Genomic DNA, 21,679 nt, shown 5'->3' with positions numbered 1-21,679 from the left:
GTTAGTGTATAAAAACTGCGCTCGTGCACATTGCAGTAAAGGATGCATTAGAGTAGATTAGAGTCGTTATAGCTACGTTATAAAGTCGTGAACTCTGTAGTAATAACACGTACTTACGCGTGCATGAGATCAATCCTCACAGCAGCCTCGTTTTCGGTGTTTAAAAGTGTAAAAATGTGCCACAAGTCCTCTTCATTGCTGTTGTTGTTATTATTATTGGTCTTATTCCTGCAGTCCGGCTGCACGCGCTGCTCCTTCTCGGTCGCGAGCCGGTTCTGCTTCCCACTCTTCCACACTCACCATCCAACTTAAAGCAGAACGAAAAAATCAGATAAATTTATTTGGCGAGTAAATTGTTTGTTTTTAGATGTTTTTTAAAGCCGGGAAACGATTCCACGGAAACTCGGATCAGCTCGGAGTTCTCGACATGCCCGTGAGACTCGGTGTCGCACTCTGTGTGTGTTCTGTGTCCTCGAGGACACGCACACGCGCACACACCCTCATCAACTAAACCAGGAAAGGGTGTGAGTGTGTGTGTGTGTGTGTGTGAGAGAGAGAGAGAGAGAGAGAGAGATGATTTCAGAGCAGTTACACCTGCTGTCCACTGACCTCAATTTCTATCTTCTTTAGAAATTAACTATAAAACAAAAATAAACCCAGATTAAAATATAAAGGTTTGCGCTAACTTTAGCCACACTGTCCTCGTATTAATGAACTGATTTGTTTTATTTTAATGAACAGAATTAGGAGCACGTGACAACCATTCATCAAAACAGAGGAGAATATTAGATCAGGTCATGAGTTTGGATCTAAACCACGTGCCTTAATGAGAGTGTGATTGAAATATAAAGGTGTAGCTGGAAGTGATGGGTTCAGTTCTAACAGAAAGGCATGATGCTGGTGTGTCAGAAAAAACAACCGAATTTGAAGATATATATATATAAAGTTAAAGTTCATTTCTACTGTAGACACTTTGTGCCACTAGATGGCGCTACAGACCTGATATTATTTAGTTTTTCAATTAGAAATTGCAGGGAGATTAACAGAAAGCGTGTGTGTATGTATTTATTATTTAATTAATTAATTAATTATTAAGGTGCTCAGCACTGGTTTAGTGCCCTCTCTTTGAGACAAACAGACAGAGAGACAGAGTGAGAGAGAAAGAGACAGACAGACAGACAGACAGACAGAGAGAGAAAGAGAGAGAGACAGACAGACAGAGAGAGAGAGAGAGAGACAGACAGAGACAGACAGACAGACAGAGAGAGAGAGGCAGAGAGAGAAAGAGACAGAGAAAGAAATAGGGGGGAGCGAAAGAGAAAATGAGAGACAGACAGATAGAGGGAAAAAGAGAGAGACAGAGAGAAGATATTAAGACATATTTATTTATTTATTTATTTAATAAGCTGCTCAGCACTGGTTCGGTGCTCTCTCTTTGTCCTGACTGATGAGGTAGATGGGGTGCCAATACTTTTGTATACAGTCGTTTATTTCATTGTTCAGCTATGGTTGAATGCAAAAGTTTTGGCACCCTCGAGACAAAACCTAAGCAAAGAGCATTAATATCTCAGAATATCGAGTGTGTTTGGTTTCTCAGGTCAATTAAACAGGGCAGTGTTGAGGAAAAGGGGGCGGGGCGATATGATACAATACGATACAAATATCACGATATGGATCAGGATTTATATTTATATTAATCTAGCAAAATATTACTGTATTATTGAAAAGTTTTTGGAAAACGAATTTAAAAAATGTCTAATGTCTACAAAAATAAATTACTTTAAACTGAAAAGGGTAAAAAAAATCATTTAAAAAATAATAATATCTGAAAAGGGTAAAAAATCCAATAATTAAAAAAAGAATTAATTATAATATTTTTTATTGTGATGATAATAATAATAATAATAATAATAATAATAATAATAATAATAATAATAATAATAAATCAGACACTTTTGGTGATTTAGTAAAAAAATACAATAAATTTTAACACTGAGCTGCTTCTATTTAAAAAAATATTATTTTTAAAAAAACCACAAGATCAGCAATACCTGAAAAAAGAAAAATATTGTGATTGCATACTGTAACACATCTTTATATTATTTGTATTATATTATTATATTTTTCCTTTATAATTTCTCATCATTTCTTTTTTTTAAAAAATTCAAGATTTTATCTCAACAATTATCATAACATATAATAATAATAATAATATTATTATTATTTAATAGACCCCCCCCCCCAGTTTTCCACTTTAAAACACAAACTTTTGCACTCAGCCCTGTTAAAAACCCTGTTATCACCCCTGTGGTAGATACGCTACACGTAACATGTAAATATAAGCAGGGAAAGTGAGCAGCTCTATAAAGGTATTGTTTTTATATCATACTGTAACAATATCATAAAAAACAGTTTATTATCCTTGTAACTATTTTCACGTCACACGACACATGGTACATAAAAACACAGCACGTAACACACAAAGGCATTTCTTTTGGCTTTTCGTGTGGAGTCCTAAACTCTAATTTGCATATCCAAGTAAATATTTATTTTGCGTAGCGGACTCGTCCCGAATCTCTGCTCCGCTGAGCTCAGAGGCAGGAAGTGAAACGAAAGGCGTCATGCAGCTCGAGCAACACTGTGGATCAGGATCAGGATCTGGATCAGTCATCAAAATCTGGAATATCGTCATAGGAATAGCCGCGGTATCCTTTAGAGGCGTAGAAGGCGATCCTGAGGTGATAAAAGCCGGGGAGAAAGACCAGTACCCCGATGATGAGGACGGGAATCGTCCGGTCCGGATTCTGAGGGAATAAAAACATGGAATGATCTTCAGTTATTGTTAATATCTCTTTGTCCCTCTCTCTGTCTGTTTCTCTCTGTCTGAAAACTTCACCATGTGCTAGAGAGAGAATCAAAACCTTCTGGCCAATCAGAGTGAAGAATATATATAATATATATAATATGTACACCAATCAGCCATAACATTATGACCACTGAGAGGTGAAGTGAATAACTCTGATGATCTCCTGATCATGGCACCTGTTAGTGGGTGGGATATATTAGGCAGCAAGTCAACATTTTGTCCTCAAAGTTGATGTTAGAAGCAGGAAAAATGGACAAGTGTAAGGATTTGAGCTTTGAGTTTGATGAAGGGCCAAATTGTGATGGATAGACAACTAGATCAGAGCATCTCCAAAACTGCAGCTCTTGTGGGGGGAAGGAACAGTGGTGAACCGGCAACAGAGTCATGGACGGCCAAGGTTCACTGATGCACGTGGGGAGCGAAGGCTGGCCCGTGTGATCCGATCCAACAGACGAGCTACTGTTGCTCAAACTGCTGAAGAAGTTAATGCTGGTTCTGATAGACAGGGGTCAGAATACACAGTGCAGGTCAGGGCTGTTTTGGCTGGACCGACACAGGTGGTCATAATGTTATGACTGTAGGTATCACACTGGATCCTGAGAGGGATTGATATATTTCCTTAAGCTGCATGTTTATGTTCTGTTCACTCACCTCAACATGAATATATCCGGTGAGGAGCAGAGAACCGATAATAATTAATAACGAACCCACTAAGAAGAGAAACGTCGCCAGGGCGATGGCCTTGTACGGGACTTTAGGTGGACTTCTCTTAAACTGGGAGAAAAGACACGGGAATTATTATGAGCTACAGTCATTTATTACTGAAAGGGGTTGTTTTTCAGCCTAATGTTTATCCTCTGCATCAGTAGCATACGGAACCACTATAATTCCAGTTCAGAGCTATTCCTCCTCACCTGCAGATCGATGTACCCTTCATCACTGTCTGCTACTCTGGAGTATTTTACTTTATTGTTGGAGATTCCCCCACCGACTGAATTGCTCCGAGCGGGCATCATGACCTGGCAACAAGACGGATTACAATTCTGTTCAACCCACTTTTAAATCATTATTGCATATTAATAACAACCACAATAATAATAATAATAATAATAATAATAATAATAATAATAAAGCTACTACTATTACTACTAAAAAAATATATATAATAATAATAATAATAATAATAATAATAATAATAATAATTAAGCTACAACTATTACTAAAAACAACAAAAACAACAACAACAACAACAATAATAATAATAATAATAATAATAAACTAAAATATACAGTCCTGTGCAAAAGTATTGGCACACAGAGGACATAATCTAGAGAAAAACAATAAAGAAGATCTAAATTGTTTATAAAAACAATAAAGGAGATAAAGGTGATAAAAATATATAGATTAAAACCATACAGTTAATACAGATTCCATGGTAAAAAAAAAACACATAAAATGATAAAATATAGAGATAAAACCCCGATATTATTCTGTCTCGTGCATTTATTTTGATCTCAGTACCGTTAAACAGAAATAAAGCCTGAGCGGTGACTCGTGCTTACAACGGCATGTTTTTAAAGTAAAATAAATAAATAATAGAGTTACAAACTTTGTATAAAGCGACCGGAGTCTCGTCAGCTTCTTTATTTTCGCAGAAGATAAATATATTTAAGAGAATAACAGGCCTGTTAGAGAGAGCTCTACACACTTTACCTTGTTTACTTCCGGGTTTGTGACGTCACGCACGTCGCAGAAGCTGATGCGTTTTTCTTCTTTCGCGAATCCAGCCCAGAGAAGAAGACGGCCGCCGCCATATTGGACAGTGTTGCGGATTACTACGACACGTCAATCCGTCCGCCATGTTGGAAGAGTCCAGATTCAAACGGTAAGTCTGTGCAGATATGCTAGCTAGTTGACCAAATCAACTCTTAGACTCTTTCTGTTTTTTACAAGTAATATGTGAATAAACCAAGGGTGTTTTAGTGCTTTAAGGTAATAGGGCCTCACTTATATATGAATTATATTAAAATGGTCCAAAATACCCCAATAATATGTTCATTTTGTTGTCTTGAGGGCTTAATCATAGCACATTTATGAGTGGATATCAGGACAGACAGACAGACAGACAGACAGACAGATAGATAGATAGATAGATAGATAGATAGATAGATACTTTATTCATCCCAATGGCTACAATGGTTTACAACTTCCAACAGTATCCACAAGCAAAAGTAATATGGTAATAAATAAATAAAAATAAAATAAAATAAAAATATAACAAAAAAATACTACAAACTAGAATTTAAGGGTACAAAATATAACAAAAAAACAAAAACAAATAAAATCTAACAAAAAATTACTAAATACTAGAAATTTAAAGTAGCTATACAAATGTGTAGAATATTCACAGCATTCTTACCATAATGCCTGTTTACAGTTATTCAGTAAAGTGCCAAAAGAATATATTGATAAAGAAAGTAACACGATTACGCCAGTAATTGCAATCAAACTCACAAAGTCTCATAGATGTCACTATTAGTCTTCATTTGTGAGGAATAAAAGTCTCAAACCAATGGTGTATTGAAGCTTTATACACAAAAAATTGTAAAAATAAATAAAATGCTGAAATGAATCAAAGTCATGTCCGGGAATTGATCAAAATAATGTCTGTGTTCTTCTTCTTATTTTGGCTTTTCCCTTCAGGGGCCTCCACAGCGAATCATCTCTCTCCACCTATCCCTATCTTCTGCATCCTCAACACTTACACCCACTAGCTTCATATCCTCATTTATTACATCCATATACCTCCTCTTTGGCCTTCCTCTTTGCCTCCTACCTGGCAGCTCCATGTCCAACATTCTCCTACCAATATACTCACTCTCCCTTCTCTGGACATGTCCAAACCATCTTAATCTGACCTCCCTAACTTCGTCTCCCAAATGTCCAACATGAATTGTCCCTCTGATGTACTCGTTCCTAATCCTGTCCAACCGTGTCACTCCCAAAGAGAACCTCAACATCTTCAGCTCTGCTACCTCCAGCTCTGACTCCTGTCTTTTCCTCAGTGACAGTGCCTCTAAACCATACAGCATGGCTGGTCTCACCACTGTCTTGTACAGCTTCTCTTTGATTCTCGCCGGTATTTTTCTATCGCACAGAACTCCCGAAACCTTTCTCCACCCATTCCAACCTGCCTGCACTCGCTTCTTTACCTCTTTCACATTTACTCTGGACTGTTGACCCCAAATACTTAAACTCCCGTACCTTTTTTATGTCTTCACCCTGTAATCTTACTGTTCCACTTCCCTCCCTTTTATTCACACACGTACTTAGTCTTACTGCGACTGACTTTCATTCCTCTTCTCTCCAGCTTTTCCTCCACCTGCTCCCTGCTCTCACTACAGATCACAATGTGTTATATTCAGAGTATATCATTATGTTAAATCTATAAGTTAGGCTAATGGCAGACATTCTACTGTCCTAAAAGTATCTGATGTTTTAAACAAATAAAGTAATAAAACTCTGTATAGGTCTGTATAGTGAATGTATTGAGTCGCCGCAGCAGGCCTGCACTCCTCTGAGTCTGTACACAACCACAAAACTTTTCACACCCGATTTGAGAATTTCACGCTTTAATGCTCTTAATGGAGTGAATTAATTCATAAATAAATAAAAGGTGTTCGAGTGCGGCTTATCGCCGGGTTCCAGCTTCCAGACGACCGAAGTGACAATTAGTCTGAGTGATTTCCGAACAGACGGCCATTTTCCTCTTCTCACTTCTGAATACATAAACACCAACAAACCTCCTCGGAATAAATTAGCATGCGTTCACGGGTGAGTTGTTCATGTGTGAGCATCGATTTGTTGTTGTTGAGTTTGGTGAAGAGTTTTTTTTAAGCAGTCTTGCAAAGCCTCTTGCTTGGCCACATCTTTCTTTCTTTCTTTCTTTCTTTCTTGTTGGTTGACGTCCAAGCAACTTCCGTAGGAATATTAAAATTCTGAGCACGTCTCGAGTCTCCGAGCGGCTCGGAGTGTCTGAGAGACTTTATTGGACTGAAGAAAGCTGGTGATATTTACACAGGACATGTAGCCCTGAAGAAAAAAATGTCACATTTTATTAACTTTTATGCCTCCATGTGGACAGGAGAGCTTTCAGGCTTGGGGTGAGTTTCATCACATCAAGGACTTTACCTGGAAATTAGACAGCACAGGGGATACCATGGATACCGAGCTGACCGTTTTGTTTTTTTTATCTATGGTCATGGTTTCCTTTCATTATCACAGCTGACCTTCATGTGCAGAGACTCACACAAAGACAAGGAGCAAAAGGAAGTAAATCAGTCAGCCAGCCAATCACGCGCACCTCCGGATTGATTTATTTAATCCAAGCTCAATATGGTTATGCTTTGCATGCTGAAAATATGCCAAAAGCTTGAGGAGTTGAAGAGCTTGGATTCTTACCAATACCCAGAACACCCACCCATCCTGAGCGCACTGGAGTGTTAGGAGGGGCGTGAGAGCCTCATACCATCATCCTGCAGGTGGCTGCAAAGGAGACATGAGGAGGATGCTGGGATTCGTTTATTTCACCCCCTTTTATACCTCCATGTTATACCAGCTCTGCTCCGGAGACGTGACTTCATCCTGAGACTGAGGGGGGAAAAAGGGGTGAGTTTGTGCTGGTGATATTGTGCTAAAAAAATTTATCTTCAAAGTCATGTATTTTAAAGCCTGGAAATTCAAAAGCTTTTTTTCTTAATAAATGAACAACTTTCACTAATTTTTCGAGTCTCCAGTTAGAAAGAAGTGAATAAATGCAGGTGGTTCATGTGCTCTGTTTTTTCCGATTGATGGATTTCATGAGAAAATTTAAACAGACCTGAAATTTTCAGATTTATTTTATTCCCTTTTGTTTGTTCTGACATTAACATTAATCTCTCTCTCTCTCTCTCTCTCTCTCTCTCTCTCTCCCTATTCTATATAACACATATTTCCTTTTATTGTTTATATAAAGCCTAAATAAAATAAGAGATAAAATACAGACTTCAATATTTAGTGTTTTATTATTAGGCTATTTTATTTATTTATTTATTTATTTATTTATTTATTTATTTATTTATTAATTATTATTATTTTATTTTATTTTATTTTATTTTATTTTATTTTATTTTATTTTATTTTATTTTATTTTATTTATTATGTGCAAAGTGAAGGGAATTATTAGGGTTTTTCATATATATCAGGTTGTTTAATAACTTTAACAAGTTATTTATTATTGTAAATTATCAATGAATCAATCAAACATTATTACAGGACTCGAGGTCCAAAAAATAAATAAAATAATAAAAATAAAACTGGACAATATATACAGCCCATAACATCTATCACACACAATAAAGCTAAATTATTAAAAAAGATTATGTTACACAATACACCTATATGTGTTTATTTATTTTTTATTTTTTAGCATAATTTGAAACCTGTCATTTTTTTAAACCATGTTTGTTGATTGTTTTTATTTTTAAGACTCTCTCCACATTTGTGCCGATAATTCTCATGTCACGTTGTACTGAAAACATCTGCCCACATAAACGCGAAGTGGACAGACTTCACATAAATACAATCTCCAAATGATTTTGACCTCGCCAGAGTTCATTGTAATTCTCAGCACCGAATAGGAGCTCTTTGATTCTAGAGCCACGTATCTAGTTGCCAGATTGGCCGCTTTCACCTCCATTTGGCCTATTTTATATAGATTACCATGAATGAATAGCCTTGGCAGGTGGATCTAATTTAGTTTAGATGTAATTGTGTTTACTGGAACGGGTCACAGATGTTTGGGAAGCAGTGATGAAAGAAGCATGCATACTGTTTTATTTATTTACTGCCTAAAGTATGTAGACTCCTGATAAATCACACTCATGGGCTTGTTGATTATCGTGTAACTTAAAGCTGCTGTATGCATTTTTTTTTTTTAAATTTTGTCTAGCATTTTAACTAAATATCATGTAAATCTTCTGAGGAAGATGGCTTGTTTGGCTCTGTAGTGAGTCTAGCAAAATCTAGCACAGTTAGAGTCAGGTTCATAAACACTTGCAAAGCCATTTTTAGCATTGTAGCTGTCCACACTGCAGACACCAGACCTTCCACTATATCACCCTCAATATAATATACAAGTTTGTATATTTGTATATCACCCTCAATATACAGGTTTGTGGGTTTTTGTGTCTACAATACCATACTATACTATGCTATACTAGGCCATACTTTCCTATAGTGTACATCTACATCATCTATACTCTCTCTGTCTCTCTTTCTCTAATATATATATACTTATACACATTATATTGCTAAAAGTTTTGGGTTGTCTGCCTTTACACAAGGTTTAGGAGTGAATTTATGGGAATTTTTGACCATTCCTCTAGAAGTGTATTTGTGAGGTCAGGCACTGATGTTGGATGAGAAGGTCTGACTCGCAGTCTCCGCTCTAATTCATCCCAAAGGTGTTCTATGGGGTTGAGGTCAGGACTTTGTGCAGGCCAGTCAAGTTCCTCCACACCAAACTCATTCATCCATGTCTTTATGGACCTTGCTTTGGTCACTGGTGTGCAGTCATGTTGGAACAGGAAGAGGTCATCCCCAAACTGTTCCCACAAAGCACGAAATTGTCCAAAATGTGTATGGATAATAGTAATAGTATGAAGCTGAAGCATTAAGAGTTCCTTTCACTGGAACTAATAAGCCAAGCCCAACCCCTGAAAAACAACACTTGAATTCATTGATTTTGAGGGGTGTCCCAAAACCTTTGGCAATATAATGTACATATTACTTGTCTCTATTATACAATGTTATGCTATACCATTACCATTATACACAACACTGTTGTGCGTCCACTACACTGCACTATACTATACTATACTATACTATACTATACTATACTATACTATACTATACTATACTATACTATACTATTCTATACTATACTACCAGTACTACACTGTACTGTACTATACTACACTACATTATACTGTGCTGTGCTGTGCTGTGCTGTACTATACTATACTATACTATACTATACTATACTATACTATACTATACTATACTATACTATACTATACTATACTATGCTATACTATACTATGCTATACTATACCACACTATACTATACTATACTATACTATACTATACTATACTATACTATACTATACCACACTATACTATACTATACCACACTATACTATACTATACTATACCACACTATACTATACTATACTGTACTATACTATACTATACCACAATATACTATACTATACCACACTATACTATACTATACTATACTATGCTATACTATACTATACTATACCACACTATACCACACTATACTATACTATACTATACTATACTATACTATACTATACTATACTATACTATACTATGCTATACTATACCACACTATACTATACTATACTATACTATACTATACTATACTATACTATACTATACTATACTATACTATACTATACCACACTATACTATACTATACCACACTATACTATACTATACTATACTATACTATGCTATACTATACTATGCTATACTATACCACACTATACTATACTATACTATACTATACTATACTATACTATACCACACTATACTATACTATACCACACTATACTATACTATACTATACTATACCACACTATACCACACTATACTATACTATACTATACTATACTATACTATACTATACTATACTATACTATACTATACTATACTATACTATACTATACTATACTATACTATACCATACCACACTATACCACACTATACTATACTATACCACACTATACTATACTATACTATGCTATACTATACCACACTATACTATACTATGCTATACTATACCACACTATACTATACTATACTATACCATACCATACCACACTATACCACACTATACTATACTATACCACACTATACTATACTATACTATACTATACTATACTATACTATACTATACTATACTATACCACACTATACCACACTATACTATACTATACTATGCTATACTATACCACACTATACTATACTATGCTATACTATACCACACTATACTATACTATGCTATACTATACCACACTATACTATACTATACTATACTATACTATACTATACTATACTATACTATACTATACTATACCACACTATACCACACTATACTATACTATACTATACTATGCTATACTATACTATACCACACTATACCACACTATACTATACTATACTATGCTATACTATACCACACTATACTATACTATACTATACTATACTATACCACACTATACTATACTATGCTATACTATACTATACCACACTATACCACACTATACTATACTATACTATGCTATACTATACCACACTATACTATACTATACTATACCACACTATACTATACTATACTATACTATACTATACTATACTATACTATACTATACTATACTATACTGTACTGTACTATACTATACTATACTATACCACACTATACTATACTATGCTATACTATACCACACTATACTATACTATACTATACTATACCACACTATACCACACTATACTATACTATACTATGCTATACTATACCACACTATACTATACCACACTATACTATACTGTATTATACTTCAACCCAAGAAATATTGTACACTATACCTTAACTTTAAAGTATGATAAAATAAAACTAATTGCAGTTTGCATGTTGACCTCCATAAACCAGTGTGACTTTAGCGAAGATCAATCTCTGTGAACATAATCATTCTTTGGAGGGAAAAGAATTTAGCTTTTTCTCATTTTTTTAAAACATCGACAGCATGTGTGTTAGCATGTTTAAGACTAGCAGATTAGCGCATTTAGTTTTGCCTCGTAATGATCCAGAGCTGTGGTCTGTGGTCCGTGCCTTCAATAGACGTAGTCAATTCCATTTGTTTTGGCTGTGGATGGCTCACCGGAGCTTTCCTTTTCCTTTTTATTTGTTCTTTTTTTTTTCATTTCATTTTTTTCATTCTTGTTTTTGTAGGTTTGACGTCTTGTTCTGGCGTCTGTCTTAAGGTTTCAGTCGTTGGCTGAAATTGTCTGGTGGTTGCCAGTTTGTGTGAAGTGTGTCTTTCTGTCTGCTTGCTGAAGTTCAAGTGCAGCATATGATCACTTATCGCATCGAGTATTGCACACAGCAGTGCATATATACTCGCTTTGCAGCTCTGCGACACCTCGGGGCGGGGTTCAGAGAGGCGGTGCTGAAGCTGTGCAGACTGTGTAAGCTGTACCAGTGTAGGCCTTCAACTGCCTAAGATTCTGCAAACTAGACTATTTGTATGTTTTAGATTTAATTATAGTTTTTTGTGTGCTATCATCTCTTTTTACTGTAATTCCACTATAAATCCAGTGTTATGCCCAGTCTACGGTAAGGGACAATAACAAAAAAAAAAGTATTATTACTCAATAAAATATACACAAATTAAAGCTGATATAAATTAATATCAGTTAAATTACACATGCAAAGTTTAGACTATAGTACTATACCACATTATACTATACTATACTCTGGCTATTGGTTTTACTGTACTATACAATTTTATCTACTGTACTATATAGCTACTGTACTTTAGATGCTCAAGTTCATATTTCCTGCTTAATATCAGTTAAAGCACATGTACAGTGCATGAGTTTTAATATAAACAAACCAATTTTATTTACACTATTATACTCTACTGTATCATATTATACTGTAGCTATTTGTATCAACTATACTGTTCTATACCATACTATATCTTAACTCATAATATGGATGAGGTGTCTGCTATTAACCAGTGCTTCTTCCTTTCTATTTACAGGATGCCGTAAGAATGCGTCATTGAGAAGCCAAAGGAATAGAGAGACAGTTTGAAATCCGGTGGAAAGATGAAATTTCAGTGGTTAGATTTAGATGCCCCTTCACCATTTCTGGATATAAGGCTTTTACAAGGTAAAGATGACCATTCCTTTTGACCTGACTGAAATCGGAACCCAAACCGATCTCCAGACGGATTTAACACATGGACGACCATGACGTCCAACACTGTATGTACCACCTGATTATGCTAAGTTGAACTGAGTAATAAACACAAGAGCGGTTCACAGCAGATGCGTAATGGTGCCTGCTGAAGAAAACCTCACAGCTGTGTTGAACCTGGACAGCTGTCTGAACTGCACCCAGCCATCCGTATATGATGTCAACCTTCCAAAGGTGGTGACCATGGTGGTGGTCTTTATGTTTTTTGCTGTGTTTGGAGTGATGGGTAACGTGCTGGTCATCGTGTCCGTTGCGTGCCACAGACAACTCCGTTCAGTCACGCATTGCTTAATTGCCAATTTAGCTGTCGCTGATCTTCTGCTCAGCAGCGTGGTCGTTCCACTGTCGGCTTCGTCCGAGGCACTGGGACGCTGGGTGTTGGGCCGGGCTCTGTGTGGCGTGTGGGCGTCGTTCGATGTCCTGTGCTGCACCGCATCCATCTTTAACCTCTGCGTCATCTCCGTGGACCGCTGCTTGGCTGTCAGCTATCCACTGCGATACCCATGTCTCGCCACAAGTAGGCGTGCTGTCAGTGCCATGGTGGCTGTCTGGGTGGCATCGGCTGGTATTTCTGTCGGACCTCTGTTCGGCTGGAGAGAGCCGATGCCTGACGACGAATCGGTGTGCAACGTCAACGAAGACCCGGGTTACGCCATTTTCTCAGCCTCCTGCTCCTTCTACGTTCCCCTCGCTGTGATATTAGTCATGTACTGTAAAGTCTTCATGGTGGCACGCAGGAAAGCAAGAAGTCTCACTGACGGGCAGTGGCACAGTGGCGTAAAGGGCGGGGTGGCCTTCAGGATCCACCGTGGTAATGCTCAGAGGTGCCATGCTGAGAGAGGAAAGGAAGAGGAGGGAAGTAGGAAATGTCGCTCTTATGGTGCACTTGTGAAGCTGCTCACATTCTCCAGGGAGATGAAAGCGGCGAAGACCCTGGGCATAGTGGTGGGCTGTTTCATCCTCTGCTGGCTGCCCTTCTTCCTCGTGCTGCCCATCAGTAAGTACACTACAGATTGTTTTACCAAACAGGATGATGTGGACCAGTTGGAAACACTTTAGATCTGTATACCACAGCACTGTCTAATTCTCAGCTCTGATTGGTCAGCAGGTTTTGATAGTGTAGTCTTCTAATTTATTTATTTAACATTTACAAGTCTCCAGTGTCAGAGGTAAAGCTTTCTTTTTTTCCTGTACAGAAAAGTCATCATTACACTGTACAAGACTTTTTGTCTTATTAATTTTTTACGGGAGATCAAAAACAGAGACTGGTGATGAACATTAACGATAAATATATAAAAATATGTTTTTGAATAAATAATAATTGTCATTACTGGAAAACTGGTGCTGTATAAGAGGAATAAAACACTTCAGGATGTGCCATTATAGAAAAATAATCAACTCTGCGGTGTCAACAGTAAGTATATTTCTTTGCGACATGTCTTTTAATTATTTCTTTAATAAATCTATATAATTTATCTTAAAAATAAACAAGATATTTTAATTACTGCTTTAAAGCCTTCTAAAAGTAATTGCAATGAATCTGAGCAACAGATCTGGGTGTTACTGTTATTATTTTACTTAAAGATTTTACTTTTCATTTTAAAACCGTTATACCGATCATCCTGCTCAAAAGTTTACACCCCCCCTTAAAAGTTGAATGTATCCTGTTGCCTTTTCGAGCGTCATTGAACACTTTTGTAATAGTTGCCTATGAGTCCTCAGTGTTAAATCTCCAAAATGTATTGGAAAGGAGGCTGGAAAAGGCAGAGAATGTGCAGGACCTGGAGGATTTTTCAGAAGAACTGTGGGCAGTTTAACTGCACAGGACAAACAAGGGACTCGTGAAGAAAGATCACAGAGCATAAAAACAGAGGGATGAGGGACGAGGGATTTTTGAAGTGATTATCACTCTGTTGGTTCCTTAAGAAAAACCCAGAAAATAGTAAATGAATTAGAGTGGACACTGTGAGCCAGGCCTTCTCGTCCAACCTCAGTGCCTGACCTCACAAATACGCTTCTAGAGAAATGGTCAAAAATTCCCATAAACACACTCCTAAACCTTGTGGAAAGCCTTCCCAGAAGAGTTGAAGCTGTTATAGCTGCAAAGGGGCGGGGTCAACTCCATATTAAATTCATGTGCATGTAAAGACGTACGAGTTTTGGCCTGACTCACAGTCTCCACTCTAATCCATCCAAGTTGTTCTATGGGGTTGAGATCAGGACTCTGTGCAGGCCAGTCAAGTTCCTCCACACCAAACTCACTCATCCATGTCTTTATGGACCTTGCTTTGGTCACTGGTGTGCAGTCATGTTGGAACAGGAAGGGGTCATCCCCAAACTGTTCCCACAAAGAGCATGAAATTGTCCAAAATGTCTTGGTATGAAGCTGAAGCATTAAGAGTTCCTTTCACTGGAACTAAGCGGCTTTGGAGATTTGGAGAGGTGTCCCAAAACCTTATATATATATATATATATATATAATATATATATATATATATATATATATATATATATATATATATATATATATATATATATATATATATATATATATAAAGTGGGATTTTACTGATGTATTTTATTTTTAAAAGGTGAAAATATCTTGAGCTTTTAGATCTAACCTTTGAACTTATTTGTGTAAATTCAGTTATTAGTAACTTATGACCTCAAAACTTTAGGAAGATACACAACCAGAATAAATATCTAGACTCAGTTCCACAGATGGCTATTATATACACTATATTGCCAAAAGTATTCGCTCACCTGCCTTGACTCGCATATGAACTTAAGTGACATCCCATTCCTAATCCATAGGGTTCAATATGACGTCGGTCCACCCTTTGCAGCTATAACAGCTTCAACTCTTCTGGGAAGGCTGTCCACAAGGTTTAGGAGTGTGTTTATGGGAATTTTTGACCATTCTTCCAGAAGCGCATTTGTGAGGTCACACACTGATGTTGGACGAGAAGGCCTGGCTCTCAGTCTCCGCTCTAATTCATCCCAAAGGTGTTCTATGGGGTTGAGGTCAGGACTCTGTGCAGGCCAGTCAAGTTCATCCACACCAGACTCTGTCATCCATGTCTTTATGGACCTTGCTTTGGTCACTGGTGCACAGTCATGTTGGAAGAGGAAGGGGTCAGCTCCAAACTGTTCCCACAAAGTTGGGAGCATGGAATTGTCCAAAATGTCTTGGTATGCTGTATGAGTTCCTTTCACTGGAACTAAGGGGCCAAGCCCAGCTCCTGAAAAACAACCCCACACCATAATCCCCCCTCCACCAAACTTTACACTTGGCACAATGCAGTCAGACAAGTACCGTTCTCCTGGCAACCGCCAAACCCAGACTCGTCCATCAGATTGCCAGATGGAGAAGCGCGATTCGTCACTCCAGAGAACGCGTCTCCACTGCTCTAGAGTCCAGTGGCGGCGTGCTTTACACCACTGCATCCGACGCTTTGCATTACACTTGGTGATGTATGGCTTGGATGCAGCTGCTCGGCCATGGAAACCCATTCCATGAAGCTCTCTGCACACTGTTCTTGAGCTAATCTGAAGGCCACATGAAGTTTGGAGGTCTGTAGCGATTGACTCTGCAGAAAGTTGGCGACCTCTTCGCACTATGCGCCTCAGCATCCGCTGACCCCGCTCCGTCAGTTTACGTGGCCTACCACTTCGTGGCTGAGTTGCTGTCGTTCCCAAACACTTCCACGTTCTTATAATACAGCTGACAGTTGACTGTGGAATATTTAGGAGCGAGGAAATTTCACGACTGGATTTGTTGCACAGGTGGCATCCTATCACAGTTCCACGCTGGAATTCACTGAGCTCCTGAGAGCGACCCATTCTTTCACAAATGTTTGTAAAAACAGTCTGCATGCCTAGGTGCTTGATTTTATACACCTGTGGCCATGGAAGTGATTGGAACACCTGATTCTGATTATTTGGATGGGTGAGCGAATACTTTTGGCAATATAGTGTATGTCATATTTCACATATTTCTGAAGTATTACTATTTGGATTAATAAAATATAGAAACCATGGATAATAAAAATGCGAGCTGACTCGGTAAAAAAAGCTTCTTATTAAGTTTTCATGTCTTTGTTATGATTTGTTTGGGATGGTACTGTATAATGCTCTCATTCTCATTCAATGGCAGTATAAAGAGCTCTTTTATTTGCTTGCTATGTGTGTGTGTGTGTGTGTGTGTGATTGAGAGGGCTTGACATGAAGATGAACTGCATTGTGCATTGTGGGATGGAAATGTAAACACAGTGCAGTGTTATTGGTTAGAATAAGCTGGGTTTTACAAAGTCACGCAGTAAAGAGTCATTACATTCAAATGGAGACGCATTTCTGAGCCACACGGCCGGAGAAATCTCGAGGCAATCTCAAGGCAATTTTTGAGCTTCTTTCAGCTTTAAGATATGTTATAATGTGATATTTCTGTTCATGTTTGGATATTTCAGAATCAGAACCAGAATCAGAACCAGAAAGAGCTTTATTGGCACGTATGTTTGTGCATACAAGGAATTTGTTTTAGGATCACAAGCTCCAGACAACAACAATACACAGACTACAATAAATAAATAAATAAAAAGTAGGAGATGAAATAGAAGCACACATATTTAAATAGAAAAATAGAATAAATTGTACGAACAGAATAGAATAGAATAAAGATATAAAATAAGATATATAATTGATAATTGCACACATTTCGATGGTTTTGCTCCCAGAATCCGTATTCTTATGTCCGTAATTACACACTGTAACTGTCTGTTAATAATCAGATTTAAGATAAATAACTAAGTACGGAATAAACATGATAATATTTTTTATGGCTTGTTTTGAGCACAATAATAATAATCCTTCACTGCCTTTGTCCTTGTTTTTGTCCTGCTTGGGCTTTACAACTCCAGCAGAAGAATAACAGTTCATTGTGTTTGGATGATCAAAGCACTCTTTATGCACAAACTTATTATTACAGAGCCTTTAACGTCAGACAGAATTGTGTAACAGCTAAAGAAAAGCAGACGACTGCATCCTCGATCCATCATTATATAAATAAATAAATAGCTAAAGAAAGAAAGAAAAAGAAAGATATTGATACATTAAAAAATAAATATTTTGATAAAAAATATATAAAAAATCTCTAATGAACGAACGAATGAACAAACAAATGAATAAATGAAAGAAAGAAAGAAAGAAAGAAAGAAAGAAAGAAATTTATATATATATATATATATATATATATATATATATATATATATATATATATATATATATATATATATACAGGGGTTGGACAATGAAACTGAAACACTGGCCAATTTAGTGTTGGAGGTTTCATGGCTAAATTTGACCAGCCTGGTGGCCAATCTTCATTGATTGCACATTCCACCAGTAAGAGCAGAGTGTGAAGGTTTAATTAGCAGAGTAATAGCTTAAAATATTGCAATGCACACAACATTATGGGAGACATATCAGAGTTCAAAAGAGGAGAAATTGTTGGTGCACGTCTCGCTGGCGCATCTGTGACTAAGACAGCAAGTCTTTGTGATGTATCAAGAGCCACGGTATCCAGGGTAATGTCAGCATACCACCAAGAAGGACGAACCACATCCAACGGGAGTAACTGTGGACGCAAGAGGAAGCTGTTTGAAAGGGATGTCTGGGTGCTAACCCGGATTGTATCCAAAAAACATAAAACCACAGCTGCCCAACTCACTGCAGAATTAAATGTGCACCTCAACTCTCCTGTTTCCACCAAAACTGTCCGTCGGGAGCTCCACAGGGTCAATGTACATGGCCGGGCTGCTATAGCCAAACCTTTGGTCACTCGTGCCAATGCCAAACGTCGGTTTCAATGGTGCCAGCAGCGAAAATCTTGGGCTGTGGACAATGTGAAACGTACTGTTCTCTGATGAGTCCACCTTCACTGTCTTTCCCACATCCGGGAGAGTTACGGTGTGGAGAAGCCCCAAAGAAGCGTACCACCCAGACTGTTGCATGCCCAGAGTGAAGCATGGGGGTGGATCAGTGATGGTTTGGGCTGCAATATCATGGCATTCCCTAGGCCCAATACTTGCGCTAGATGGGTGCATCACTGCCAAGGACTACCGAACCATTCTGGAGGACCATGTGCACCCAATGGTTCAAACATTGTATCCTGAAGGCGGTGCTGTGTATCAGGATGATAATGCACCAATACACACAGCAAGACTGGTGACAGAGTGGTTTGATGAACATGAAAGTGAAGTTGAACATCTCCCATGGCCTGCACAGTCACCAGATCTAAATATTATTGAGCCACTTTGGGGTGTTTTGGAGGAGCGAGTCAGGAAACGTTTTCCTCCACCAGCATCACCAGCATATGTATATATATATATATATATATATATATATGAAGAAGGAGGGAATTGATAGATAGATAGATAGATAGATAGATAGATAGATAGATAGATAGATAGATAGATAGATAGATAGATAGATAGCCTTAGTTGTGTTGTTGATCTTTGTTGTTTTCTGATCCTTTATTTTTGTATCTGTGTAGGCTCCATCTTCCCGTCTCACAGACCCTCAGACACGGTGTTTAAGATCACCTTCTGGCTTGGATACTTCAACAGCTGCCTGAACCCCATCATCTACACCTGCTTCAGCCAGGAGTTCAAAAAAGCCTTCCAGAACGTTCTTAAAGGCCTCTGCTTTCACAGATCCACCACCACCACCACTGCCACCCATCTGACCCAAATCTCCCCCCATCCTGCCCCGCCCTCTCATCCTGTCACTCCTTCTACCTCTCGGTTTATTCACACAGGGGTGAGTAAAAGCCTTCTAAAGTACTGCTGCTTCAGCACCGAAGGCACAACCAGCAGCGCCGGGACTCATCACGTCCTCGTGGACATGAAAGGCGTGACAAGGGGACAGGCCGTGTGAGACGTGACCAGTGTGACCGGTGCAGATGCAACTGGGTTCACAAGTCGACTAGTACAATTTAGCATCAATTATATACAGCTTAAAGACTGTTTATACTGAGATACTGACAAAAAAAGAAAAGAAAAGATTATTCTTTCTTTTCTGATGTACATGTCTGTGCTTGTACATGTGGATGGATTCTTGCTTATCTGTGATCCTAAAATTAGCATTTTTTGGTAGTTTGTTAACAAAGTTAATAAATACTGTCAGTCCATCTCTCTCTCTCTCTCTCTCTTCTTTATTTTTAATTAAAAAACAAAATCCAACATTTTGAACTTCTTTGAACTACAAATGATGCAGGTGTGTTAGTGTTACACCAATCAAGCATAACATTATGACCACCTGCCTAATATTTTGTTTACAAATAGAGACACACAAGACGGAAAGACGGAAATAATAAAATATAAAATAAAGAAAGGAAAACAAATAAATAAAGTAATTAATAATTAAATTATTACAATGTAATTTTAGTATTTTAATGTAATGTAATTTAACTGTATAATTTATAACAAATAAAATATATATTTATTATATTTTTATTTTTTTATATTTATAAATTTATAACAAAATATATAATCAATAAATAAAAATATAATCATCAAAATAAATTAATGTATTAATTTTGTTTTAAATATATTATTATTATTATTATTATTATTATTAAATATAAATAGAATAAAATCAGCTTATTATTATTATATTTGTCTCGCACCTTAATGATTAGGGGTCTGATTCCCTTCTGATTTGCTTCAACGTTCTCCTTACACTCCAGGGGCTTCCTCAGGGTTCTCCAGTTTCCTCCTTCAGTCCAAAGACATGTGCTGTAGGCTGATCGTCATCTCCAAATTGTCTGTTGTGTGTGTGTGTGTGTGTGTATACTTGTACCCTGAGTTTCCTGGGAGAGACTCCAGGTTCCCCGAGTCCCTGTGTGATGGATGGAAATGATTCTGATAGCAGACTCAGGTTTTTGGCTTCTTTCTTCATCGTCATGGATGAATGAATACATCAGGATATGGACATGTGATCTGCCTGAATGAACTGATTTCTGAGCTCTAGAGAACAGAGAAAAGGCGGGAAAAAAGCTCTGAAGTGGTACACAGAGCCACCTAGTGGTACATCATCATCATCATAAGTCATCATAAGTCTTTCCTGTAGTTTGATGTTACAGTTAAATTGAGCAATTCATTATTCTAGTGTATTTTCAAAAGCATGCTCCATTAGCGATTGTTCTAAAGCCAGGAGTTTTTTTTTATTTTTGCTCATTCTGCATGTTTTTATTCCGAGCTCAAAGCTGATTCTGATTAAAGGGAATCTTTTCTGCTCATCAGCAGTAACTTCGGTGTTGTTCTCGCGTGTGTAAGAGCAGGTGGTGTGTCTCGCCGTGCCAAAACATTTGCGCACAATTCATCATTATTTGTGGCTGTTTAAAGAAGCGGTCTGTAATTCATTTTATTAGACCAATGAACAGGAATCACGCCAGGAGCTAATCTTTCCATTAAGCTTCACGAGACTGTTAGGATGACCTCTGAAATGTTTGATATCTTTATAAACTAACAATGTTAACCTTTAACAGATGTGTTTTTTTATTATTTATTTATTTATTTAGCTCTATTTTATATATGTATATATTTATTTATTCATTCATTTATTTATTTATTTCCTATTTTGGCTCCTTTTTAAATTTTATTTATTTATTTATTTACTTACTTATGTATTCCATTTTTAGCTCTATT

At 37.3% G+C, this 21,679-nt stretch overlaps 3 protein-coding genes across 6 annotated transcripts in view; 1 reads left to right on the top strand and 2 right to left on the bottom strand.

The window, feature by feature from the left end:
• The window catches only part of igsf9a (immunoglobulin superfamily, member 9a), a 37,384-nt gene extending 36,876 nt beyond the window's left edge, over nucleotides 1–508 (bottom strand). For 2 of the 3 annotated variants that reach the window (XM_058411700.1, XM_058411702.1), the window contains exon 1: nucleotides 118–508. The gene's annotated coding sequence lies outside the window, so the exon portion shown is untranslated. Of the gene's footprint in view, nucleotides 1–113 lie in introns of all 3 variants that reach the window. The other variant, XM_058411701.1, reaches the window with a different exon arrangement.
• Nucleotides 509–2,397: 1,889 nt separating this feature from the next.
• On the bottom strand, nucleotides 2,398–4,604 carry tmem230a (transmembrane protein 230a). 2 transcript variants are annotated; one of them, XM_058411186.1, is made up of 4 exons: nucleotides 4,580–4,604; nucleotides 3,781–3,885; nucleotides 3,518–3,640; nucleotides 2,398–2,804 (listed from the first exon to the last, which is right to left on the bottom strand). In XM_058411186.1, exons 2-4 carry the CDS (start codon nucleotides 3,880–3,882, stop codon nucleotides 2,664–2,666), a joined length of 366 nt encoding a protein of 121 aa, XP_058267169.1. In that variant the 5' UTR covers nucleotides 3,883–3,885; nucleotides 4,580–4,604; the 3' UTR covers nucleotides 2,398–2,663. The 2 variants fall into 2 exon arrangements, with proteins under 2 accessions (XP_058267169.1, XP_058267168.1); XM_058411185.1 differs by having other exon boundaries at nucleotides 4,476–4,598.
• Nucleotides 4,605–6,776: 2,172 nt separating this feature from the next.
• On the top strand, nucleotides 6,777–20,138 carry adra1ab (adrenoceptor alpha 1Ab). Its single transcript, XM_058411266.1, has 3 exons — nucleotides 6,777–7,534; nucleotides 12,757–13,971; nucleotides 19,525–20,138. Exons 2-3 carry the CDS (start codon nucleotides 13,053–13,055, stop codon nucleotides 19,905–19,907), a joined length of 1,302 nt encoding a protein of 433 aa, XP_058267249.1. The 5' UTR covers nucleotides 6,777–7,534; nucleotides 12,757–13,052; the 3' UTR covers nucleotides 19,908–20,138.
• Nucleotides 20,139–21,679: the final 1,541 nt, after the last annotated feature.

Source organism: Hemibagrus wyckioides, linkage group LG16 (genome assembly GCF_019097595.1).
Source record: "Hemibagrus wyckioides isolate EC202008001 linkage group LG16, SWU_Hwy_1.0, whole genome shotgun sequence".
In the NCBI taxonomy this organism is placed as follows: domain Eukaryota; kingdom Metazoa; phylum Chordata; class Actinopteri; order Siluriformes; family Bagridae; genus Hemibagrus; species Hemibagrus wyckioides.
Note: the sequence above shows the minus strand (reverse complement) of the source record. Positions and strands in the feature narration are given on the sequence as shown.